Source organism: Cottoperca gobio, chromosome 11 (genome assembly GCF_900634415.1).
Source record: "Cottoperca gobio chromosome 11, fCotGob3.1, whole genome shotgun sequence".
Classification (NCBI taxonomy): Eukaryota; Metazoa; Chordata; class Actinopteri; order Perciformes; family Bovichtidae; genus Cottoperca; species Cottoperca gobio.
In genome coordinates this window covers 9722437-9748767 of record NC_041365.1, presented here as the reverse complement: position 1 = coordinate 9748767, position 26331 = coordinate 9722437, and the positions used below count along the sequence as shown (strand labels likewise).

At 39.5% G+C, this 26331-nt stretch overlaps 3 protein-coding genes across 10 annotated transcripts in view; 2 read left to right on the top strand and 1 right to left on the bottom strand.

Annotated features, from left to right (window-relative positions):
- Nucleotides 1-931: 931 nt before the first annotated feature.
- LOC115015456 (zinc finger and BTB domain-containing protein 12-like) lies at nucleotides 932-5108 on the bottom strand. 3 transcript variants are annotated; one of them, XM_029442792.1, is made up of 5 exons: nucleotides 5000-5108; nucleotides 3750-3953; nucleotides 3447-3641; nucleotides 2876-3082; nucleotides 932-2450 (listed from the first exon to the last, which is right to left on the bottom strand). In XM_029442792.1, the coding sequence occupies exons 2-5, from the start codon at nucleotides 3951-3953 to the stop codon at nucleotides 1353-1355; spliced, it is 1704 nt and encodes a 567-aa protein (XP_029298652.1). In that variant the 5' UTR covers nucleotides 5000-5108; the 3' UTR covers nucleotides 932-1352. The 3 variants fall into 3 exon arrangements, with proteins under 3 accessions (XP_029298652.1, XP_029298651.1, XP_029298650.1); XM_029442791.1 differs by lacking the exon at nucleotides 5000-5108 and adding an exon at nucleotides 4760-4993; XM_029442790.1 differs by lacking the exon at nucleotides 5000-5108 and adding an exon at nucleotides 4765-4993.
- A 15-nt stretch (nucleotides 5109-5123) lies between these two features.
- ehmt2 (euchromatic histone-lysine N-methyltransferase 2) lies at nucleotides 5124-21273 on the top strand. Of its 6 annotated transcripts, none has more exons than XR_003832993.1 (28): nucleotides 5124-5195; nucleotides 6966-7035; nucleotides 7131-7292; nucleotides 7577-7836; nucleotides 8193-8247; nucleotides 8377-8456; nucleotides 8554-8694; nucleotides 8848-8919; nucleotides 9231-9351; nucleotides 10270-10356; nucleotides 11392-11528; nucleotides 11660-11803; nucleotides 12083-12405; nucleotides 12491-12709; nucleotides 13453-13535; nucleotides 13767-13873; nucleotides 14691-14813; nucleotides 14906-15007; nucleotides 15111-15215; nucleotides 15934-16106; nucleotides 16234-16401; nucleotides 16488-16632; nucleotides 16733-16810; nucleotides 17009-17124; nucleotides 17401-17525; nucleotides 17620-17698; nucleotides 18229-18404; nucleotides 20367-20503. XR_003832993.1 is itself a non-coding variant. In XM_029442780.1 (28 exons), the coding sequence occupies exons 1-28, from the start codon at nucleotides 5169-5171 to the stop codon at nucleotides 20545-20547; spliced, it is 3618 nt and encodes a 1205-aa protein (XP_029298640.1). In that variant the 5' UTR covers nucleotides 5124-5168; the 3' UTR covers nucleotides 20548-21273. The 6 variants fall into 6 exon arrangements, 5 of the variants coding, with proteins under 5 accessions (XP_029298640.1, XP_029298639.1, XP_029298641.1 ...); XM_029442780.1 differs by having other exon boundaries at nucleotides 10273-10356; nucleotides 17439-17525; nucleotides 20367-21273; XM_029442779.1 differs by having other exon boundaries at nucleotides 11395-11528; nucleotides 17439-17525; nucleotides 20367-21273.
- A 1003-nt stretch (nucleotides 21274-22276) lies between these two features.
- The window catches only part of slc44a4 (solute carrier family 44 member 4), a 15517-nt gene continuing 11462 nt past the window's right edge, over nucleotides 22277-26331 (top strand). The window contains exon 1 of the mRNA XM_029442788.1: nucleotides 22277-22383. Within this exon, the coding sequence (XP_029298648.1) occupies nucleotides 22344-22383 (40 nt within the window). The 5' untranslated portion in view covers nucleotides 22277-22343. The remainder of the gene's footprint in view (nucleotides 22384-26331) is intronic.

Below are 26331 nucleotides of genomic sequence, written 5' to 3'. Positions count from 1 at the left end.
CTGGATAAAATAATTACGTATGATGGCAAGTGACATTTGGTACTGTTAAGAGGACAAATGCCACTCACATACTGTAGCAAACCTTTTAACACTAACATATTTAATCATTTTAATGTGCCTTAATACTGTAAAATATTCAATTAAGTGGAAGAGGTAATGTTGATTTACATTTGTGAAAAACTTTCATTCAACAGCAACTCGGACCGATATTGTCGTGATCGAGTATTGCTCGGTGTGATCGGTCTGCTGCTATTTGTATACTTAATCATTCATTTAGTAGGCAGTGTGCAGTACATACATATTGAGTAGGTTATGTTAGAATGCAATTTCAAACACAGCCAAGCCAATGTTTGGCCAATATTTAAAAACATCTGTGGACTGTTTACATGTAACTGAGGACACTTTACAATTCTTTTATTTACACTGATTTAATCATCTTTTCGTTGAGCGTGTCGCCAGTCACCGTACTAAACATGTATTCAAGTTTAACGAGTCAAACTATCGTATAGGACTTTGTCACAGAGGACACTGACATTAAAAAAGTAACGGTGTAAATAATAAAAAAAGAATGACGGCTGAGCTCCATTTACTAACTACAAGGGTTAGTAAATGGCTAGCTGGGACGCTTTAAAAGCAGCCATCGTTAATATTAATAGTAACACCTGTGCTATTCAAATGTCTGCTGTGAAGGCTTGTCTCAGTTTAAGGAGGGTGGAGGACTCTGTATTTTTGACCCACATCCATCAAGTAAGTATGTGTAATTATATGTGTGGTGGTGGTGGTCTACTGGTTAGACCTCTAGAACACGGGGCTGCCACCATTGTGCCTCTGAGCAAAGCACTTAACTGCAAGTTACTCAAGGGGGACTGTCCCTGTAGTTGGTTCACTGAGTCGCGCTGCTAAATGACAAATCATTTAATATGCAAATATGAAACATTTCATAAGAAAGGGTTTTTATTTTCGCAGTCTGACATTTTAAAAAAGGCCTTCAGCACTTGCTAAAAAGAGGACAGTTCACCCCGGTTTTCTTTAGTAACAGGTTCATGATTTCTAGAAATGTAGTTTTTCCAACACCAATTTTTGCCGCTTTGAGCACCACATCCCCAAGAGAAGGCAGAGACATCTCTACGGGCGATATCTCCAACACTCGGCAACTCGCACCAAAACATTCTAGATTGATAAATAGCACTACAGGTAAGGTCAAATATGCATTTTCGATTTTGGGGTGAACTGTCCCTTTAATATCCACTTGGGGCCATGACCCCACAGACTGTCCTCCCCACTGGACGTGCACTCTGCAAAATGTAACAGCAGGAGCTTTAGACGTTTAGACAATGAACATATTAAATGGCCTATGTCACTTGTTCAGTAACCAGGCATTCTTGCTCTTCCTCTCTTATTCTTCCACCGGCTCTCTCCAACTCCTCCTGCTCATGAAGGGAGTTCTGCCCCGTGGTTTTCCCGTGTTGTTCCTTCAGGTGGCGTCGTAAGGCGGGCTTGTGGGCAAAGCGGGCGTGGCAGTATGCGCAGCGGTGTGGTCGCTCGCCACTGTGGAGGTTCATGTGGTCTATCAGTGTGGATTTTTGGGTGAAAGTCTTATAGCACAGGGGGCACTGGTGGGTTTTGCCGGCGCCTCTGTGCACGGCCATGTGTCGGGTGAGGTTGGCGGAGTGGTGGAAGTGTTTACCACAGCAGGGGCAGGCGTACAGCAGGTGAGTGGAGCGGGAGTGGATGGCCAGGGAGTGGGCCGAGGGGAACGTCATACCGCAGTGCTCGCAGATTACAGTTACATTGGAGGTGGATCCCACCACCGCAACAGATTCATCCCCCCCCTTGTGTGTTCCAACAGTCGTCAGCCCTGAACTCCCCTCACCAGCACCACAACTGGACTCCTGCAGGGGGTACTGGGTCAAATTGTTGGCACCGACTGGTGAGACTTTATCCCCCTGACCATCGCCCATGCTGAAGTCTAACTGTGGGAGTTCAACTGAGACGTAATTTCCTGTCTTAAGCCCTTCTTGGCTGTAGTCCAAGCCGAAACCCCCTCCTATCCCTGCAGTTGCTAGGTACCACAAATCCTGGTTGTGAGGCATGCCTTGAGGTCTTTTCTCCTGTGATGACACCCACCTTCTCCTCTTAAAACCCCTGCCTCGTCCTCTGCCCCGGCCAATTTTAGGGTCAGACATCCTTCGCCTGATTGTGCGGAGCCCCTCCACTGAAAGTCCCCCCGTACTCAGATTATCTTCTGTTGGATTCAAGTCGTATTCACCTCCTTCTCCTCCAACCATGACACCACCCGTCTCTGGGTAAAACGCATCTTGAGGTCCATCAGAGGGAGCGCCGCTCTCCTCCTCCCCGTCTCTGTTCACCTGCTGTTCTTCGGAGATGTACACTCTGAACACATCATAGTCCTCCTGTCTGGTTTCTTCCTCCTCGTCTGATGCATGAACCTGTAACAGAAATGAAGACGGAAAAAAGCGTGTTAAAGATGACATGACATGTGCTTAATTGATGATTGGATCTTCATTGCTTAAAAAATGTGTATGCAAACTGCAAATATTCTATTTCCTTACTTGGAGAAAAATGGCAATATCCAAATTGCAGAAGGCGAAATATACCAAAATACCGTTCTGAATTAAGTATTGTGCTGCTGCAGAGATTTCCCGGCCTACAAACCGTATTCTACAGACTTAAAAACCTTGTTGGTACGGATCCTCGCAAATTTTTCTTTTAAATTATTGAAAGATATTTTTTCAATGATCATTCTAGAAGTGCTATATGAATTAAGTTGATATAATTTTTTTTATGACATGAACTTAGAATTTTGATTAATAAAAAGGTACCCTGGGGTCTGGTTTTTCTTTCAAACACAAACCTTAATGCATGGCTCATCCAGCATGGGGCTGCCGTTGTGGTGTTGACTGCTGCCCTGAACAGACATGTTGCAGCGATTCTCTTCCACTGAGCATACTACAGGACTGGGTGGGTGCAAAGGCGAAGGTTGGCTAGTGGGAGGAGATGCAACAGAATGATTGCTTCTGCTGACAATCAACAGTCGAGCCTGGCTCTCCTCTGAAGTCACCTAGAGAAACAAGAAAAACTGATTATGAGATGCTAAAAACATATGAAAACTGCATCACTACAAGCTATGAAAGTGGTGAGAATGTGTTACTGTATGTAAAAAAGGAAAACTGAAAGTCACTCATATTGCAAAACACAAAAACTAAGATATTACCTATGGTTAGGTTAAAATTGGAATGATTGAATGTAATCTTTGATTGATTAACATACATCAGGAAAAATGTCAATTTATGAAAAAAATGTTTCCTGAAAAATTCAGACAATCAAAGAGGGGTAAATAATTTTCCACCACTGTATAATATATGTATCAACTTAACTAGAGTGGATATGATAACCATTTAAAATGATTGTTTTGGACTACTGACCTTTGCTGGACTGGGGTCTTTTAGCTGCACATACTTCTTCAGTGCTCCTCTGCAGCGCTCCACAATATGCTCCATCTGTAAGTAGCTGGCAGCAGTCAGGTAGTTGACAATCTCCTCTGGGTTAAACTGCAAGACGCCAGTGTAACAAGACTGAAGCAGATCACACACCACTGTGGAGCTGTACAGCATCGACACCTGGGTAAGAATGTGAAACAAATAACATAAAGAAGCACTGTTTTCACTCAGCAGAAGAGCGTTGAGTAGAAATACGGCGACAGAGTTGTCAGAGTGACATTTGCCAACCTGAAGCTTGGAGGACGGGTTGAGGAGGAACTGGTCCCTCAAGAAGGGCGAGCAGGCAGCCAGCACCACCTTATGTCCCCTGAATGTCTGGTTGTCGCTGGCCACAATGGTGATGTCACAGAAGTGCTGGAGGGACCTCAGTGAATTTAGGTGCCTCAGGGTCGTGTCCCCATGGCCCGGTAACCGGAAACACAGCATCTCCATCTTGTTTGAAGAACAATGGGGAAGTATTAATTACAAATAATAACTTAGTGAGGTGGTCTTTAAATCTTCAAATTAAACATATTTACATAGAGACCATACAAGAATAAACAGACTAATTGGCAGATTAATCTGTAACGATTATACATTTTAGTTGCAGTCCTGCATTTCCCCCCTGCTTCAAGCTAAACACATCAGCTTGCTGGATATATAACCTAATTATTAACAATCCATTCAATGTCTCAACAACAACGAGTTGATATTTCAGGCATTATATAATCTACATTTGCCGCTATGTGTTAGTGATGTGACCTGTAAGAAAATCCATAATGTTGATGATTGTCAAACATAAAGAACCAGTTATTGGTTGGACATTAACGTAAGTAATATTACAGAGGATTGTTAGCTATATCGCGAATGTATTACTTATTAACGTTACATGTTAGGAGTACTGTAATTCAATATAGTATCTATAGATGGCATTTTACATCACTATATCGATATGTTATCGGTAAATCGCCAGCTTTAACTTGAAAAGTTAGCCACTTAACTGGGCGCGAGGGAAGCTACAAAGACCAGCATTACTCATGTTTAGTACTGGGGACTATGATACAATTAGGCTATTTAACGTTAGTCGACTGCCGTCGTAAGAGGTTTAAATCGATCATAACACAATTGTTTTCCTCTTTTACTCCTGGCCTGAAAGTCAGCTGACGTTAGCTTTTAGTTAGCTTGCTGGGATCTGCTAGTGACCAACACAGAAACAAACAAAAACTCCCCAATAATCGGAAAACTTAGCCCTCACTCACTTCACCTTTTCCTTTTGTTGTAGGCTGTCTTCTGGGCGTTCTAAAAAAACAAATCAGTTTGTTTCAACAGAGACTACCGTTGATTCAGGTAGTGTCAGTTAGCCGGCTGCATTTCCTCATTCCAGCTGCCACTAGCTAACGTTACTATCTCGATTTCTATTTACTTTTGGCCTTTTTTGGGGGAGAAGAGCATATCGTGACAACAAATACAAACCGCAGGTCTCTTCTCACTAAACTGACCTTGAATCTGTTTTCGTGAGAAGCGTCTCCTCGAAGTTATCGTTAAATCAGAGTACGTTCGCTGATTCCAGATCAGTTGTTTAAAAAAATAATAATAACCGGATATGGGGGCGGGGCTCGTGCGACGACGCGGCACGTTTATATACGTAGATGCGCTGCTTCGCGAAACATGTCGGCACCTGAGACAACGACGAAGGTAGCAAACCCTTTCTGCAACACAAAATTGCATGCTAACGACATTTACGTTTGTTTAACCACTTGTAAACCCACCATCCTACATATCAAAACCACGCCACCAGAGCTGCAGTCTGTCATAATGCAAAATGTCTTTACTTGTCGATTTATAGGAGCTCTTTGTTGCAAGCTGTGCTACAGTGCTAGCTAAGTTAGCCTGTAACAGTTTTGTGTTAACTAACGGAAATTGCTCTAATGTTGTTAAGGATTTGCTTATTTTCTCGATTCCTTGACCGTTAAGTCATTGTATAGCTGTCGTATTGCGTTGTTTTTATTAGGTTTTTGTATTGTCAGTTGTATCAGTTTAGACCAGTTTTCAAAGCTAATGTTAACACAAACTGTCATTCTAGTACATTGCTATTTGGGGCAGGGCATTTAAGCAGCCAGTGCGTGGAATCTAACTACCTTCCTTTTCATTTTCCTTTTGATTTATTTTACTATTGTTGCTTTGAATTGTGTTAAAAGGCATGCATGGGTTGATTGACTGATGGCGGCACTTGACGTAACAACATAGCGATCAGCCATTGGTTGAAAGGTTTATTTTGCAAAGCAGAAGAATGAGAATCACTTTTATTGGTCAAGTAACGTTATGTGTACACATACAAGGAAATTGACTGGTTTTTAATGTAAACAAATGCACATAACAACTATGAACAAGGATAACAAAGCTGGACAAATAAAGCTTAAGAATAGACAGGACTATTATGTACACAATTGTGTGTAAAAAATAAAATTAAATAGGTGTGCATATAAAAATATATGAATAGTTATAAATAAACACCAATAATCAACAATACAATTAAAACGTCTATTTCCAATACATTTTTCTGTAAGTTGTAAACTATACAAATTGTGTAAAGAAATGTATACGGAAAGGCCGGGACTGGATGAATATTTACAGTATAATGTGCATGTATACATGTTTATATACTGTATATGTTATATATTGTAGACAGTGATGGATGAGATTTACATATTACATATTGGTGCATTAAAAAGTACAATTAGAATCTATAATGGATCAGTGGATGTGTTGGTGTTTGACTGATTTCTGTTCCTGTTATTATTTACGTGGATGCAACACAAAATGTTGGCAGTTATAAACGGACATTACTGTTAGCTTGCTCAGTTAACTGACTTTTATTGACACAAAACTATTTTGTGTGTTGACATCTGGTGACCCCGGCCCACAGTTAATTATATCTGGAAAAACAAACTACAAATTATGTTTTATTCAGTGGTTTAGTGGATCGCATTCACCTGTATTTGACACCCCAAACTAAAACCTGAGACACTAAGTTAATATTAACTTTGTTTCCTGGGAAATTAGTTTTCACTAGCAGCATGTTCTGCCAGTTTATAATAGAGGGTGTAAAAAAGTACTTGTATGTGTATAAACCGGTCGGCTTTGTTGTTAAATCAGGGAACAGCTTTGGCTAAGATAAAATGACCAAAAACAATTGTTATCCGTCTTTATTGCACGATTAATTACATAGGATACAACATATATGAAATTTAGATTATTGGTGTGTGAACGTGTCCAGTTGTGTACATCATTACATAACTCCATTTACAGCTAAATTGTTTCACATTTTTGAGGCTGCTTTAACTGCAACAATTTGTACTGTAGTGAATAAATAGATCAAGTAATCCTGAATCGATTTTCTTTTCCACGGGACATTAATTAATTATTTAATATTTCCTGACATGATATTTGTTGTTTCTCTGCCAGGAGCCTCCTGAAGGAAATGACTCAGAAACGCCAGCAGAGTCATTACCTCAAACAAGTCAAGTGAAGGAAGGTATGTCGACTGGGAAACTAATGTTTAAAATCTTTGCCTTTTTAGGTGCACATATAAACAGTTTTTGTGTTATTTTGTTATTACACCTTTTCCAGAGAATGCAGCCTCCACCACAGTTGCTGTTGTCAAGAAGACAGAGCCCATGGGTGGTATGCCATCAATGTTGTCATCTCTGCAGCCTGGGAAGGATTCTTCCAAAGCTGGAAAGGAGGGAGAGCAATGGTCCCCTGCCTCCTCCTCAAACAAACCAGCAGCAGGTAAGACTTTGTATCCAGTCCTGTTCGATGTTGCTGAAGTGCTAACTCTCTGTTGGATTGACCTAATTTGACCTGTCTGTAATTTGACATTAAGGAGATTTGATCCAAAAGCATAAATTCAGCACTTTGCTATGGTGATAAAAAAAAAAAAAAAGTATGTTCCTTGATCCCTCTCAGAATAAATGATGTTCCTGTGTCAGATTAAATGTGATGCTAATTATTGATAAGCTTTTTTCAATAAAATAATCAAATTCACAGTTATTGCTTTTATCTCCCTCTTACAGGACACGCGGCAAAGTCCCTTTTATCATTGTCCTCCTCTCCTTCTACGTCATCAACGATGTCCCCTGGCCGAGCAAAGATGAGTGTTTCTGGACCTGGCAGTAGTAAATCCTTCCTGGCACCTGCTCCATCTCCCTCCTCCTCCTCTTCCCCTTCATCCTCTTCGTCCTCTGTCACGGCTTCCTCATCTCCTTCTGTCTCCCCTCCCCCACCCAAGATCCATCGGGCCCGCAAGACAATGAACAGGCCTGCTCCAGGACAGGTGAGCCTACACAGCAGGGGTATTCATTTCAGATATAAAGCAGTCCAGTTAATACAATTTCGTACCAGTAAAAGTTCAAACCTCATAATGTCTAAATTGAGTCCCATAGTCTATCCCTATGTCTATCAAATAAAAATCAACAACGCACATTTCCATGTAATGAGTAAAATGAGATGTGTATCTCTGTCTTAAACATTACATTGGCCCGTTTGTATTCTTGACACATATTGTGTTGTGAAATGTTACAATGTGAAGAAATATTCCAGCCACTGACAAAACACACACTGTATATCAGTGACTCAGCTCTTTGTTGCAACTTTTCCTTCACCATTTGAGTCACTATTTTGGTTTTACAGATAAGCAACGTTGAAGCACCTGCGACCCCTTCAGGATCCTCAGATATTGAAACTGGTTAGTGGCTGTAGCATACTCTCATTAAATGTTTTCTGTGTAAAATAACCAAATTGCTATAAATAAAAATGATTCAGTGCTTTGTATAAGTTAACATTCACTCTGTCGTGGTTGTTATGTTTCCAATAGTTGCAAAAAGGAGAAAACTGGGTCATTTCTCTGACACAATTGAGAAGTCAGAGAACATTCCAGAAAATGATCAAACTGTGGTAAGATTATGTCTTTGCATACAAATAATTTACATCTACTAATCTGATTACATGTAACTAAATTGATGGTAATATTCTTATTTCTTTTAAAACACAGGAAGAAACTCTATTCCATAAAAAGGTGGAGTCTGTTACCAAGACTGCACCAGAGAAGAGCAACAGCAGTGTGAGGAAGTCAGAGGAGGAAGTAGCAGAGAAAAATAAGATTTCCAGTCCGTCCACGCGAGATTCAGAAAAGGTGTGAAGCTTAGATTTACTTATTGTCCACTAAAAGTGATCACTCGTGCACATATTATCAATCATAATCCTATAGCATGTGTATGTGCTGCATGATTATTTATAAAACAAACTGAATGGGAATCATTTTTCTATGGTCAAATTTCTTCTGTAGTTTGAAGATGATGGGGCAGAAGCAAGGCAGCACACTAAGGACGTAGAGGGGTCAGTGAACATGTCAGATCATGTGAGTGCTTCATCTTATTTACTAGCTTGATAATTACTGTCCTTACCGTTAGCTCATTTGTAATAACGCAAATGAAAGTGCCTCATTCGGCGATGGTCACTTAACAGACATTTACTGAAATTAAAATCTTCAAGATTTATACTTTAAAATAGTAAAAAAGTGGTGTGTGTGTGTTCACAATGCAAACATGTAGGCGTCCCAATCGTAAAAACATTTGCTGCAACTTCACCCCCCCCCCCCTCCCTCTGTTTGGTGTTATAAAATCGGCAGATGTATTATTTTTATATTCAGACGGAATTTCTTCCTTGCAGAGTTCAGAGTCTGAAACAAAGAGAGCTGTCCAGAGTAGAGATGAGAGCGAGGAGACTTCGTGGCAGCAGTCGGACCAGAACAAAGAGAATAACACAGCTGATGTGGTGGAGACAGTGGGAGGTGAGTGACATTACCTGGTGGGTTTTCTAATAATAATAAAAAATATGCTTGTGTTGCATCATAATGAACAATATTGAAAGAAGTTGGTTATAGTTATAATATTTTAATATTAAAAACATTTTTAATGTTGAGGTGAAAACAAATAAATATAAATTAAATGCAATGCAAAAAACCCATTGTGCACACGTTCATCCCCTTTTACTATGACGCACCTAAGTCATCACTGGTTCAGCCAGTTGAGGTCACGTAATCAGCTGAATGAAGATCACCTGTGTGTAATCAAGGTATAGCAAGTGACTTAAGCTTGAATCCTCCTCGGTCTGCAAACTCCAAAAAACTACAACATGAAGAGAAAGAAACAACCCAAAGAGATTTGACAAGAAAAAGTACAGGTCAGGGGAAGGATACAAGAACATTTCCACCACGAGGTCTACGGGGACTCTGGAGGAGAAACACAGGCGGAGAATTGAGAATTTGTGGAAGAATTATAAAGGATTATTTTTTAGATTAATGGATTTGTCTAAGTAATGTCAAAATGTAGTGAAAAATGTCCTCTCCAATTTCTCAAAGTCCAAAGTGATTTCTTTAAATATCTTGTTTCAGTCCAAAACCCAAAGAAATTCAGTTTAATATCTTATAAAACAGAGAAAAGCAGGAAATCTCCATAATTGAGAGGCTGAAAGCAGCATTTTCTATTTTTGCATTAACAATTACTTAACGGATTAATCGATTTATCAGAATAGTTGGCATTTCTTCTTGGGTTAGGGTTGTAATGTAAAACATTAAAGGGTATAAAAGGAGTGAATTGCTTTTTATGGAAATATATCTTAAGTATCTATATCTCTATTATACTGCATTGTCTAAGATGTGTCTCTCATGGCCAGTGCTTATACCTTTTTTATTTGGTTTTGTCCTCAGCAGGAAGGCCCACTGAGTACACCGAGGTTCCCCTGGGTGCTCTGGACATCGCTGCTGCCGACAGTCTTACACTTTCTCCTCATCACGGTAGATTTATGATGCATATGTGTCACTGTTATCTGAATTAGTTGAAAATCTTATAATTGTTTTTTCTTTAATCATGGTAGTATGAAAGCCACAGTCTTCTTCTTTAAAAAAACAAAACGTAGAACCGTAATGACATGGCCTGTCAGCTGACCTGAATGATTAGTTGATTATCTTTCAAGACAAAATGCTGTAAACCTGTCTCTTTCATTTCAGCCTCTTAAACATGAGCAAATTCTAGTTGCAGCTTAATCTATCCAAATTCCTCTTATTAATGGATAATAACAAATGTCACTTTTAATATCTTAAGTTATATACAGTTAATGTCAAAAATTAGACGACTATTCCTTTCAGCTGTAAATGCTACACATTCAGAGTTGGTGGCTCGACTTGATGTACAGTACATCAAGATTAAAGGGATGATTGACAAATGTTTTTTTCCTACGCCGATATTAAAACAATTTTCACTAACTATCTGAACTAAGACGTTATGAATATGATTTAGCTTGAGGTTTTAAAGATAAGGCAATAATAAGCGGAACCTGATGCTGTGATATTGGTGCAACAAGTTCAGACTTTCAAAAGTGAGTTGTTGAATAGGAGAAATTGCAATTAATCTGATTTCTTTTTAATGTTTAATTTTTTTAAATAAAATGTTAAAGATGTTTTTGTTTGTCTACACAGAGAATCAATTATTTTATAAAAAACTAATAAATATTCTACTACTACTAACAATGTTATTTTTTAAGGTTGTACAAACAGAAATACATCCACAACAAATTCAGTTCACATAAAATTTTGGATAACAAGTAACTTCTTTACTTGGCTTTTGATTACGTTTTGAATTTCTATCCATGCTGGCATTTCACTGGCGTGCTGTGACGTAACTCCTCCCACTACCTGGCGATCTCGAGTAACCACGGTTGGACGTTATGAAAATGGAAAGCAACTCTATTGGTCACCATACTTAAATGGACCGTTTCCTTAAGACCACAAACGAACATCATAAACAATCGAATGTTTCTCTCCTCTCTGCAGAAGGAAGTGATGCAGGAGACACGGAGCGGCTGGAGGAGCTTCCTCTCTGCAGCTGCAGGATGGAGGCTCCTCGAGTCGACAGCACCAGCCACCGTGTCAGCAGACAGTGTATGGCCACTGAGAGCATCAATGGAGAGGTTTGTCTTTTGTAGATTTGGATATCATGACTGCGTCTCTGCTGGTCTGTGTCAGTTCATTAAACTCACAGCTTAAGCTTTCAGCCACATCTCTAACTGTATAATCTTGTCTGTCCTGCTCTGTTTGACAGCTGAGGGCTTGTACCAACCGGACTATAAAAGGGGAGACCATGCGGCCGTCCAGTCGGGTTCCCCTCATGGTGCTTTGTGACGTCCATCGGTCACACATGGTTAAACACCACTGCTGTCCTGGGTGTGGATACTTCTGCATAGCGGTAAAGGGTTTGAAACATCTACTGTCATCATTACAAATGCATAGTGTATTTAATGTTGTTCACTTGTGAAATTAGGACATTGTTCAAGAACCAGTGCAGTTAATGCTTCAGGGATTTGCAAACTATACTTAAATGTGTCTTAAAATGAATCTTAATGCTTTCTCCTCCTTGATGTCGTACTTTCTTCTCTGTATCTTACTTTCCTCTTCTTTCTCCTCGATAATTTACTTTTTTTCCTCCTCTTTCTCCTTTTTGATATCCTACTTTCTTCACTTTCAGGGCACATTTCTTGAGTGCTGCCCAGACCAACGCATCGCTCACCGTTTCCACCGCGGTTGTGTGACCGTGCTGGGCGGTGGGCGCAGCAGATCAAACGGCGGCGGTATGCTTTTCTGTCCCCACTGCGGGGAAGATGCCTCCGAGGCCCAGGAGGTCACCATCCCCTCCTTCAACGCGGCCACAGCCTCCGCAACCACCGTTGTCACCATGTCGGCTTCCTCCACCACCACCTCGTCTCTGCCGCCCTCCATCCCCACAGCACCCTCCCTCACAGCATCAACCGGAGGGATGAAGGACGGGAAGATGCCTGAAAGACCTGTCAGGTAAGCTTGGATCCTATGTGAGAGAATTATTGGCTATAGACAATTACATTTTCTCACCTGTGCTCTCCTTCACTGCCTCGTCCAGTGCACGTATACATAGTCATGGCTTGGTGACACTGGCAGTGGAGCAGCCTGTAGCCTCTGCCACGACTGTGGCCACCATCCCCCCAGCAGAGGAGGGAGTGGACAGCGTGGGGCCCTCTCTCTGTATGCCAAATGGGAAACCCATCAGCCCCAGTGCCCTTCCACCTGGTCCCAGCAGGGCAGCGCTGCAGAAGGCTATTCTCACACAGGACACTGAGAGGTTGGAGTTTAGATTTGACTGTTTTCACTCACAGTAGGTTAACGGATTGAACAGTGGGCTAGGTGCAACAATTGAGGGATGTAAGAGTAATTTCTCTTTCCGATCTTTTATGTATGGTTTAGCTTAAACAAAGTTTGTGCAAAGAGTAAGCAACATTTGTGTTGGGGCTGCACAACATCTTTTTAACACATTGCAGGAGACTGCGATATTGCACTTTAAATAAAGTGATATCGTATTAAATTACATTCTGTCTCTCTGCGTTATTTTGTCTGATCCGTGCCATGAATGCGAGTGACGTTTATTAGACTGTTGCTGCTGTACTGCTCTGCATGGTTGAAGGAGGAAAGTCTGTAATTGTACAGTTATCGCCATAATTACCACGTTATCGTATATTTTCCTCATATCGTCCCTAATTTTTATGTCTCACTAGAAACACATTTTACTCTTTGAGGTTTTTGTGCTAACAGTCCAGAAACTTGCTATATTTGAACATGTCTGACCTCCAGCCAGCATAAAATCAAAAAATAAAATCTGGTCATAAAATTTCAGTTCGAGCATCTCCACTACCTGTAGAAATCTGCTGTTGGAACAGTTTGTTACAAACACAATTCATCTGCAGGCACTGCCGTGAAATTATTTCCTATTTTTGTTTGCTTTAGCTCTAACAAGGAAAATTACACAACTCTCAGCGGTCATTAGACAAGTTTAGGTCAAACTGATGATTGTTGGTTTTGATTTGCCAGGAGGAAGAAACTGAGGTTCCACCCTCGCCAGCTTTACCCTGCTGCCAAGCAAGGAGAGGTGCAGAGAGTCCTGCTCATGCTGAGTGAGTAGGCTTGCACTTTTCATTTATGACCCAGTGTTGTTGTATGTGGTATAAATATATATTTTTATTATTCATTTTAGATGTACTGTCTGGGTGGTTTAATCACACATTAAACATTTTAATGTATATTATTTTAACTATTTGTGCATTTCCTCTTGGCTGCTAATTGATGAGTTCATGATACAGTTCATAATATTTGTATATTAAAACTGTTTTGTGTTTGTGTCATAGTGGAGGGCATAGATCCAACATACCAGCCTGACTCTCAGAACAAGCGCTCTGCTCTTCATGCTGCAGCTCAGAGAGGTCTGCTGGAAGTCTGCTACATTCTCATACAGGTGACGGAATTGAGATCATTTTTAGCATCTGTCTTGTTAGTTTATTTTCTGTGATTAGTACACGTGCTGACACAAAACAGCTGATTTAACACAGTTGAAGTATATTGAAGTATAAAACCTTTTAACACCAACAATTTAGGGTTACTGCTGACCATGGACGCCTAGTTCTGTTTAAAGTAGGGGTGAAAGATTCAGATTTGTGACGGGCAAGGGGAGGTATGGCAGCAACAGCAGTGACAGATACATTCTGTCAAAGTGCATATATTTCATAAGGCAGTTTGTGTATCTTGGGTAGTTCTCTGGCTGTGAGAGACTAGTTTGGTTTTGACTGGAACGCTCCGCTGTGAAACTAGCACTAATGGAAAAGAGGACTTCCTGTGATTTATTGTTAAAAATAGAAGCTGTTTTTATTTCCGGTGAAAAGCTTAAAAACGTGGAATTACAACTGCAGTGTGTTTCCCGACCTGATTCTTCGGACTTTGTCTGGAGTTCATGACTTTAGTAAGGATGGGACATTTTATTTTTAACTTGTATACTACAGACTTTTGATTCAAAGTAGCTCAAATGTTTAAAAAGAGCATGATCAAAAAGTAGGGATGCAAAATGCATGTTCCTCCCCCCCCCCCCCCCCCCCCCAAGTCGAATAGTTGGGATGCAGCTGCTCTGCTTGCTCCATTGGTCAGGTTCCTATGCTGCTGAAATTATTTTAAAACAAAATCCAACTTAAAAGCACAGTGCTCATTATTACGTGTATTTATTTAGTCTTTCCTGGTCTTATGCCTAAGATTAAAGATTATTTTTGAATTTATACTAACAGGCAGGAGCTCAAGTGGATGCCCAGGACAAGGACCGGAGGACCCCTCTGTTTGAAGCCATCATCAACAATCACATTGAGGTGGCTCACTACCTGGTCCAGAACGGTGCCTGTGTCTACCATGTTGTGAGTGTCTGTTAGTGTCTAAAATAAAAACCTAAATATCAACCTTCAGGGGTTTGGTTGATATGGATTTCAGTCTTTGTTCATGTCTTCAGGAGGAGGATGGATATACCGGCCTCCACCACGCCGCCAAGCTGGGAAACCTTGAAATTGTCAACTTGCTTCTGGAAACGGGGCAGGTTGATGTAAACGCACAGGTAAAGGAAGAGCCAAAATGTCAGTATTTTAGGCCCAACCTTCCTATAATTAATGTTTTGCTGTTGTAGGCTGATTCTGATTCTTCATGTCGCTTTGTTTCAGGACAGCGGTGGCTGGACGCCGATCATCTGGTCCGCAGAGCACAAACACGTAGCGGTGATAAAAGTCCTGCTGAACAGAGGAGCTGATGTCACCATTAGTGATAAGGTAAGTTTCTACTCGCTAACACTGAGGTGTGTGTGTCTGTGTCTGTGTCTGTGTGTCTGTGTCTGTGAGTGACTACTGGACCAATCAATCTTATATCTTTGTGCTCATTTATGATTGTATGCTCAAGAACCTCTTGTGCTTGCAGTAATTCAACCTATTTTATTGACTGTTTTATGTCAATGTAATAATTGTTTTGACCGCTGACTCCTCTTCACCGGCTGGCAGGGGCTGCAAGTGATCAACTTCTTCAATAGCAAAACACATTTCGGCTAGTCTAAAAACACAAGCCACATGTTGGAATTTGTTGTGGCTCAAAAACTGACATCCAAACAAAAGTTTGGTCTCATTTTGAAGCAGCGCTTCTGCAGATTAATTAACATACCCGATATGTTGTGATCCACTAAAGTTAGGCATATTAAATTAATAAATCCCCGTTTTTGTTATCATCTTCGCCATCTTGACTGTCTTTCTGATAAAACAGGAGAGTACGATTCAGAATCAGTAAGATTCCGAACAGACTGAGTGCACTTTTCTAGTTTGAATTTTAACCGGTGAAACATATGTGATATGGCCTCTGTGATTCTGGAACCATCCATTGTTTTTACCTCCTCCCTGCAGCCCCTCTCAGCTTTATTGTGTCGTAAGAAGTGGTGATGGAGTCAAAATGACAAACTGGATGTAGTTGCATGAAAATGTTTCAGGTTATTACTTTAAACAGTCCCTTCCCTCCTTTCAGGAGCTGAATGTGTGTCTCCACTGGGCAGCGTATGCAGGGAATGTGGATATTGCAGAGCTGGTGATGAATTCTGGCTGCTCCATCGCCTCAGTTAACATGCACGGAGACACACCGCTCCACATCGCCGCCAGAGAGGGCTACTTGGAATGTGTTACGTGAGTCAATGTCAATCACAAGCTGTAGTCTCATTTAATGTACGAGTCGCATGTGTTCTTTGCTTTAGCTCGAGACCGTAGCGCCCACCCACATACCAACAAATACATGTTTCTGTTTACGCTGCAGGTTGTTCCTGTCCAGAGGTGCAGACATTGACATTATGAACAGGGAAGGAGACACGCCTCTCAGCCTCGCACGGCCCGACACGCCGGTGTGGGTGGCACTCCAGATCAACAGGAAACTGAGAAGGGGAATAACCAATCGTATGCTTCGGACTGAGAGAATCATCTGCAGGTAGGTGTTGTGTTATTTTCATGGAGCCTTATCTTTTTAGATGCAGAACTTGTTCTCGTTAACCAGTTGATTGCTTATTGTTGCAGTGACATTGCACAAGGCTACGAGAACGTACCGATTCCCTGTGTGAACGCAGTGGACGACGAGGGCTGTCCTTCAGACTACAAATATATCTCAGAAAACTGTGAAACTTCAGCAATGAACATAGACCGCAATATTACACACTTGCAGGTATAATATATATCGGGCTTTCTTCTGTTACACACATACAAATGTTTTATCTGCAATGAAAAATGCATCTCATGCCTTTTTTTAATTATCTTCACTTCAGCACTGTAGCTGCACTGATGACTGCTCATCTAGCAACTGCCTCTGTGGGCAGCTCAGTATCCGCTGCTGGTACGACAAGGTAAATGGAAATGTTTTACGGCCACGTGATCAAAGTAATTACTCAAAAAAGCTGTACGACTCAATCCAAAATGCTCGACTGACCAGCAAAAAAAAAAAAAAAAGTTGGCGAGATCCATGCGGTCAATGACCAGGGTTCATGAGTTATAGGAGGAAAAGGAAGGAAACTAATCTCAACTTGTTGTATCGTTGTTTTTAGGACCAGCGGCTGCTCCAGGAATTCAACAAAATTGAACCACCACTTATATTTGAATGCAACATGGCGTGTTCCTGTTACCGAACATGCAAGAACAGGGTGGTACAGGCAGGAATCAAGTAAGAATTGAACTCCTCTAACATGTTTCTCAACCACATGCAGCTTTTTTAACTAGTTATTACAGAAAATAAATTACTTTGTGAAGTTATTAGATGGAAATGCTGGCAAACACCATGTGATTCTAAACTATTTATCTACAACAACTTGCTGAAAGTCACATTGGCAAAACACTGATGATTCATCAAACTGAAAATGAGTTTTTTCAAGCCAAACCTCCATTTATTGGCTCTTTCGTGACTAATAACTGCACTGCTTAATTTTTTATAAATGTTCAGTCTTTTTCACTTCAGTCTGAACCCTCTTGTTCCGTCAGAGTTCGTCTCCAGCTCTACAGGACAGAGAAGATGGGCTGGGGAGTTCGAGCTCTGCAGGATATTCCACAGGGAAGCTTCATCTGCGAGTAAGAGGGGACTGTCCATTAGACACACAACAGGTTGTTTTTTATATTAAAAGTTAGAGGTTAGACATTAAGCGTCTTTCCTCCGTCCACACAGATATGTCGGGGAGCTCATCTCTGACGCAGAAGCAGATGTTAGAGAAGACGACTCCTACCTGTTTGACCTGGACAACAAGGTGCACAAAAATATATAAATGCATTTGACAGAGATGAATGTGGCAGACAACACAAGAGAGACAATTTGGCATATTTCCCATATAACCAACTATAAATAACTATTAAAGTAATTAATTAGCCAGACCTTTACCCATGTAGTACTGCTGAGCCTGTGTTTTAGCTTACAGCAGACTTTCAGGTAACTTTTTCTATGGAAATTGTCTCTGTGTTTTGATGGAGATATTATACATATGTAGATTAAACATTTTGTAACCTTTTCCTTCATTAAAATGCCAAATGTAAAACATTGTGAAACCGAGGCAGCAGCATGCACTTTTTTATTTAGATACAAATAAAACGATACATTAACAAGACTAAAAGTCTTTGTCTCTGTTAGGCTGTACTTAGGCTCAGCATAAATCTGACGGTGTTTTGTAAAATGCTTCTTTAACTTGAAATATCAGACAGCTGTTTATTATGCACAATTTGTCTGAATAGGGATAGGTGTCTTACACAATGCATGCTTTTGTCTCATGTTTTTTTTATAAAGGATGGTGAGGTGTATTGTATCGACGCCCGGTACTATGGCAACATCAGCCGCTTCATCAACCACCTGTGTGACCCAAACCTCATCCCAGTGCGTGTGTTCATGCTGCACCAGGACCTGAGATTCCCCCGCATCGCCTTCTTCAGCTCCAGAGACATCCTCAGCGGACAAGAGCTGGGGTGAGAAGCTGAGACGTCTATGATCACCTGCTCGGAGCTTATTTCCTTATTTCCTTCCTTTTCCAATTCCACATTCAGCCTCTTTTCTTCCTTCCACTCTTTCTTACATTTATTTTTCCAACCCTCTAAGCTATTATGATAATTTGTATTTAATCGCCTTGTTTTTTCTTATTCTCTCATTTAAGCATATTTTTGTGCCAATTAGAAAGTTCTGTTTTCAGCCTTTCAAATATTGAGATTTCCTGTTATTTATATCCTATTAAACTGAACATCTTTAGGTTTTAGACCAGGGGGGTCCAAACTAGGCCATTTTTAATTGGCCTGCAGCAAATTCTAAAAGTCTAATGGAATATGTCCCAGATAGAAACTTGCATTTGAATGTTTTGTACGTCTTAGTCTTTGACTTGTCAGCTAACTTAAAACATCAAGTGTCAGATAAAGCTTGTGCTTTAGATTTGTACTCATTGCATGTGATGAGAGCACAGATGCGACAGACACCGCACAGCTGTTCATTGTTTTTGCGGAGAGTTGACGATAACTTTTGCGTTACGGAAGAGCTGCTTGGTCTTAGCAGTCTAAAGGGCACAACATTATTCGAGCACGAGGACTTTACCACAGAATTTCAAGCTTTCCTGTCTGATGTCGATGCTGAATACGGGGACGTACTCCACCGTTCTGATGTGCGCTGGCTGAGTCGCGGCTCCGTGCTGCAGCGGTTTTATTCCCTGAGATCAGAAACCGATCTGTTTTTGAAAGAGAAGGAGCGACCTCTTCATGACCTGAGTGACCCTCCATGGTTGGCAGACCTGGCATTTTTAGTTGATCTTACTGGTCATCTCAACACTGAACAAGAGCCGACTGCGCACATGAAAGCTTTCTGTGTGAAGCTCCGTCTCTTTGAGACACAACTACACAACTTCAATGTTGCGCACTTCCCCACTCAAATATGTGAGCAAAGATTTTCTGTGAACTCTGAACAAAAGCAGATTGAGAACCACAATGAGCGACAGCATCTCTGTGATGTCCTTCGTATCTCAAACACCAAACGTACTCCTGACCTGCAGCATCCTTCAGTCCAAAGCGCAGCATCACTGCTCCCACTGAGTGCAACGCTGTTCCCATTATAGGAGAGTTAAAACATATATTACACAGTATTCATGTTAATAAGCTCAATTTTTCAATACATTCAGTCAATTAAAGTTGATAACATTGTATAACTAATGTTAGTTGATGTGTTAACAAGCCCAATAACTTATTTGTTTAACAAGCTTGAGATATATCCATCCCCTCATTCCCCACCTCAAAAGTATGAGTGGCCCAGCCCTTCGTATATTTTTCTGTATGTGGCCCTCAGTGAAGAAAGTTTGGACACCCTGTTTTAGACTGACAAAACGAGACATTTAAAGACATCACTGTGGACTTTGAGAATCTGGGATGGTTCACTTGTTTTCTGACACTTTATAGACCAAACGACAAATAATTGTCAAATTTATCAAAGATGATGATAATTAGTTAGTTATAATATAGTTAGTTGCAGCTGAGTGTTATTATAAGTAATTATAAAATAATATTAATATAAATTCACAGATATATAACAGATGATATAAAATATGTAGGGTTGTATTATAAGATTGGATCAATATCAAAAATAAGCAATTTTAAAATGAAAAAATTCTAAATAAATAATTGTAATATAAAATTGACAAGTAAAAAATAAATGTGTATTTACTAAATAAAAGAGATCTAAGAATAGGGACATAATAAGCAGTCAAGGAACAATCATTTCTACCTTCATCTTCCCCGTTAGTCGTTCTTTCCCCCCTACACCTCCCTGTTTCCATGTCCCCTGCCCTTCTCTCTCTTTCACTAATTCATTGAATAAAATGAAGGTGTTTATTTGTTTACAACATATCTGGCTGTAACCTGAACTACAAACATTTTTTTACTTGTCTGTTTCATTAGATTCGACTATGGAGACCGCTTTTGGGACATAAAGAGCAAGTATTTCACCTGTCAGTGTGGATCAGAGAAATGCAAGCACTCAGCCGAGGCCATTGCTTTGGAGCAGAACAGACTGGCTCGACTGGAGGCTTGCCCAGAATCGGGAGCTGACTGTGGGATGACCATGCTGGGAAGCTCTTAAAACATTTACCCATGGGGCCTTTGAATTGATGTCAACCATTCGCACATTGGCAATGGAAATACACCTGAGGATTCGATCGTGTTTAACATTCTTTGTTTTAGGCATGGTGCCGTTTTTTCTACTTGAAATTTCCTTTTTCCCTCCAAAACTTGCCACCTTTTTAAAAAAGAAAAGAAAAGAAATCCCCTATGTGTAGAGGACATGGGCCTTCACATTTTTTTAAACTGTGGATATAAAACACAACAACAACTTGTAATTCTGTACATACAGTATGTTTACTGTATATCACAATCTGTTTTCCTTGGCACAGGAACTTTGTGCATTATGAGTCTGCCGTTATGTAACTGTCATGAATGTTCTGTTGTGCCAACAAACGCAATGTATTTTTGACACAGTACTGTACTGGGTCATCCCTTAGCCCATACTGGACTTAATAAGGACCTGAGGGATGGTGTTGATCCTGGATGATTGTGTAAGCTTTATTTTCTTTATTTTTATACGCATTGTTTTCTTTATCACGTTTAGTTTAATAAATTGGCTCATGAGTTGATCTTTGGGCTTGTGTATTAAGTGTGTCATTCTCTTTTAAAATGTGTTTCTCACTGGTTTACAATAACCGATTTAATCCTTTAATCCTACCCTTTATCCTAAACCATTTTGTGTGTGTATATTGAATATTTATATTGTCAAATTTAAAGATGGATGTGAACTCTCATCAAGACTGTTGCCTACTGGTATTATTGTGTTATCAGCAGGGGGCATTTACAAACCACAATGCAAAGCTACACTGGGCTCAGTCAGAGATGTGAAAAGGAAGATGTCCCACTCTGCCAATAATTCTGTCCCATGGGTCTCTGTGAATTGCAGACGGAAATAAGCTATGATAAGAGAGACTTTATTGTCATCCATCCATATGCAGTGCAGCGCAGTATGAAGGAACAAAATTAATTGTGTACGTATTAGTTATTAGCTTGTGGTAATTTGATTAAGCACAAATGGCATGCATGCGAGAGCAATCTAAACATAAATAATATAACTAGAAGTTAAAACTAGAAATGAACTTTGAGACTTGACATTCTGCATAATGAGTACTTGCACTTTTTGTACTTTAAATTCAGTAACATTTTGAATGCTGGACATTTTCTAAATCGATAAAACTGTCTAAAATGTGAGTTTTTCTACCATATTATGTATTTTGGCATATGGGACTACTGTTTTCTATACATTTCATTATATTTTAAGAAGAAATAGTAGTCCAATGTGACTAAAGATGGATAGTAGGACAACAAAATGGCTGTATATTAGAAACAACGAGGAGCACAATCAAGTATTTGCTATGTAGTTGATTCAATCTCTTTGTAGTCATTTTATGTTTATTTGTGGTCCTTAAGAGTCTCTTCCTCGTACGTGTGACATTTTGTAGTCAAAGACCAGGGGGGCCTGTGCCCTGCAGGTCCGAAATGAGTGAACCAGCCTTGCTTACACAGACTTTCACACTCTTGGAGACTTAAAAGTTCAGATTTATATAATAAGATCAGAGTGGTTGCTCTTTCTAATAAACAATCTGTGATAGCTCGCGCAGGTGCGCATCCTTCTTCAGGTGCTCTCATGTCGTCACTGCCTAGTTTCAAGGAAGAAAAAGATTTGCTAACTTAGTTACCGTGGCCGCTCAGACGCAGTGGAGCTCCTTTCAAACGCGATTTTAGCTGTTAGTAAGAACATTTTACGATTTCCTTAAGCAAGGGAAGTTTTGTTTTAGAAGTTGAGGGAGAACAAGGTGCAGGTTAAAGTGGAGAATGGGTAAAAAACAGGAGGAAACTCCGGACTCCGAGTATGGTGAGTTAACATCGCCCGTTACCTCAGACTCATGATATCATGATATCTCTAACTAACGTTATAACGTTAAATAACTTTCACTACTTTTGGCTAATATTGTGTGTCTCATACTGAGTTCTTCCCAAAGGATGTAATCATTTATTTTACAAAATGATTTCATGATTAAGGTATTGTTTTTAAATGGATAGCGTAACGTTAGTTGTGTTATGTTTTATGTTATGTTTATGCTTCATATTCAATTTCATAGGTAATCATCAGTCCATTTAAATCTATAGTGTTTCTTCTATATACGTCCAGCTACTGTAGTTACATTTTATTAGTAAAATAGTGCCAAAGAGACAAATAAATATTTCCCTAAGACCCTATGTAGGCTTGTCTATTGACGTTTGTGAGTCAGCGTGTTCTCAAAAAACATGGTTTAATGTTTTACAAACAACTTATTATACAATGTAATAATATATTTATAACTGCTATAATAGACACTTGGCCTACAGAATAACAAAAGAAGAATATACGCTTGAAATAAACAGGAAGAGTTGCTTACAAATACATCTAAAATAAAAATAAACAAATATTTGGTCATTTGTGTGTTCTTCTCTTATTTTTCCAGCTTTCTTTCCTTGTAAAATATTGGATACTTTCACCTCTTAATGTCTTTAAAAAATACACATCTGAGATCAAAAAATCACTCTTTGGTTTAGATGATGATAATGACTTTCCAAACTAACCAGCCTAATTTCCACCTGAAGAAAGTCTCTGACCTGAAGCTTGCTTAATAAAATAAATCCATTAAGTTTGATAGTCTATAGCTCCAGCACCTCAGCCAAGTCTGTGAGCTGGGCTCTTTTCTCTATCATGTTTGTCGATAAGAGAATCCACATTGTCTTTCTGCGGCAAACCAAATCTACCTACGAATAATAAAGAAACCTGAAACACTGCTTTAAATGAACCACACTGTCAACTGAGCATGTTCTTACAATGGAATATAAAGTGTAACGTTGCTTTATTGTGGTTAAAATGATTATACGCTAAATAGAAACATGGTGGTGGCAGTCAGCTAGTCATAAAGTCTGTCTTGTAAAGACGTTTTACTTTATTTTGTTGTGAGCTCATATTCTTACTTATTTTAGAAATAATACTAGTAGAAATGTCATTTATTAATTGGCCTTTGTGGCGTTAAAGACAATTTTATATCATGATCAATTTGATTTAAAATAACTTCAATGACTGAAGATGATGATGGTTGAGTTGTTGCTTTGGGCTGTGACTGTAATTATCCACTTTAGGGCTGCAGCTCTTGATTATTTTCATTGTCAGTTAATCAGCCAATTGTTTTCTTGAGTAATCTATTTATTATTTAGTTTATAAAATGTCCATAGTGAAAAATGTCCATCACAGTTTCTTAGAGTCGAAGGTGACATCTTCAAACGTCTTATTTTGACTGACCAACAGTCCAAAACCCAAAGATATTCAGTTTACTTTCACAAAAGTCTAAGATTTTTACTATTTTTGCTTCAAATGATTACTTATTTTTTAATTGATTATTCAAATATTTGTTAAAACATTGTCTGTCATCCATCCATCCATCCATCCATCTATCATCTATCTATCTATCCATCCATCCATCCATCCATCCATCCATCCATCCATCTATCATCTATCTATCCATCCATCCATCCATCTATCATCTATCTATCTATCCATCCATCCATCCATCCATCCATCTATCTATCTATCATCTATCTATATCAATTTATTATTCCAGCTTTATTTGATTTATCCTCCAATTACTTTCTCTATTAATTGTTTGGTCTAGAACATGGTGGAAAATGTCCATCACAATGTGACAATTTTTTCAGAAATCACAGTAGTTGCAGATGAATTATCTGTTGATTATCTGCTCTAATGTTGTTGGTGCAGCCATCGCAGAGTCTTTGAATGGCAGGTGTTGTGATAATGACGGACGGAAAGAGAGAAGTTGTATCTGCTGAAACACTTCAACATTCAAATGTTCAACATCCCCTCTCTGTTTCTATGCATCCCTGTTTGCTCTCTGTGGTATTTGATGTATTGATAGAGTCCAAGTCTGTTGACAGTTTGGGAGGTTGCATCAGCTCCAGTAAACAAACCCTCCCTGGAGGTAAATATTCAATCGTATTTCATGTCTCCTCAAAGAAAACATCAGAGATTAAGATGACTACAGTCGGTGACCACAGTTTTTGGAGCTGACTGTTTACTTAAATGGTGACGGCTGAACCTCTGTTAACATACAAAAGACTTTGTGTGTAAATACATAGTTCTCTGCTGTTGTACTAACCTTTGAGGAAGTAGAGCTGTTCAACCAGTGCTGCCAGTTGTTTCCCAATTAAGTGCGGTTGTTTTGTTGTACAACATGTCTGTGTTTTGGCTTTGTTACACATTTCAAATGCAACCAGTTTTTCTGTTAAGAATGTGAAGTGTTAGGGAAATAAGTGACTTGTGGCAGTCGTGGGGGTTTGTTGGTGCAAATCATTGACCAGGAAGTTTGTTAAAGCTGCTTGAGGCAGCAAGGGGAAAAGACTTGGGTCTGGTTTTAAATCACAACCTAGTTAATATAGCTGCTGTATAACGATAGCAACACGTCTTGGGTTTATTTTGAAAAGCCGTGTGCCTTTTTTTGAAAGCAGCATAACGTCCATCACACAGAAACATAAGAATATGTTTTATATTAGGTTAGATGAGTGAGAATTAAAGATAATAAATATATATATATATATCATATGTTAGATGTGTGATGTAGAGTAAATAAAAGAAAATGCAAACGGGTGGAACCAGGAACTCAATTTCAATAATGATTTTCATAGATTTAACAACTCTCTTACTCTCTTATTAGGCTAATCAGTATTTGGTGAAGGATTTGAAATGAACAATTAAGTCATTTGTGGAGCAGTACCACCAAACCTTTGCTGTTTCTAGCTTCACAAATGTGAGACGCTTTTCTCGGTCATGTATGCAAGTAAACCAAATATGTTTTGCACTTTTGAGTCTTGTGCTCTGGAGAATTATAAGGAGCATTTGTTACTATTTTCTGACATTTTATTGGCAACATTTTTTATTGATCGATATTGAAAATAATTGCTAGTTGCACCCCTACTCTCCAATTTCTCTTTGAATATTTATAACAATAAGAAATCCTTTCTGCTGCTGTCATGTCTTTGACTATTTAAACCATAAAGGTATTCAGAAGTCACATAATAGTTTTGACAGTCAAATGAATCACACCTTTAAATGAATACGCCCCTAACCCTCATATTTTATACTTCTTCGTAACAATGACTCTTTTTATAACTTTCTTTTACCATGTATACTCCAGGTTACCAATTAACCTCGTTGTCATCTCTTCTCACAGTAAAATATGGAGACGGGTGAGGTTTGTACTTTGTACAATAAACCACACACTCCTTACAATATTTATATGATTACATCCTTTCAGTCAAGTGAAACATGTTTTAAATCCTTGTGTTACCCAACTTGGGCAAAGTAAAGTAAAATTAGACACCCGCTCCCTCTTCAGTCCAGGTCAAGTGATGACCCTCACACCCGTCGCCTGGCAGCAGCCTGCCTGAGGTTCAAGGTTTGAAGCTTTAAAACTTTCCTCCAGCTTTTTACGAGGGCATAACAACTGAAAAGTCATTTTATATGTCTCACACAGAGTCACAGTGAGCCATTTGCCACGTTGTCATTTACTCAAATCCCACAGCAGTATCCTGGCAGAGCTGAAACGTGACACTCATGGTATTACAAGAGGCCGATGAACAGGTTCCTTTGTTGAGAAAAGTTTGGAGCACTGCCCAAGTCATTCCACAATTCAAGATTTAGGAAACAGCTGATGAGCACAAAGGAATTCACGTGGATACTGATGTGTGGTCTGTCAAATTCATGTGTCTTATAATAACAATAATAAAAAAT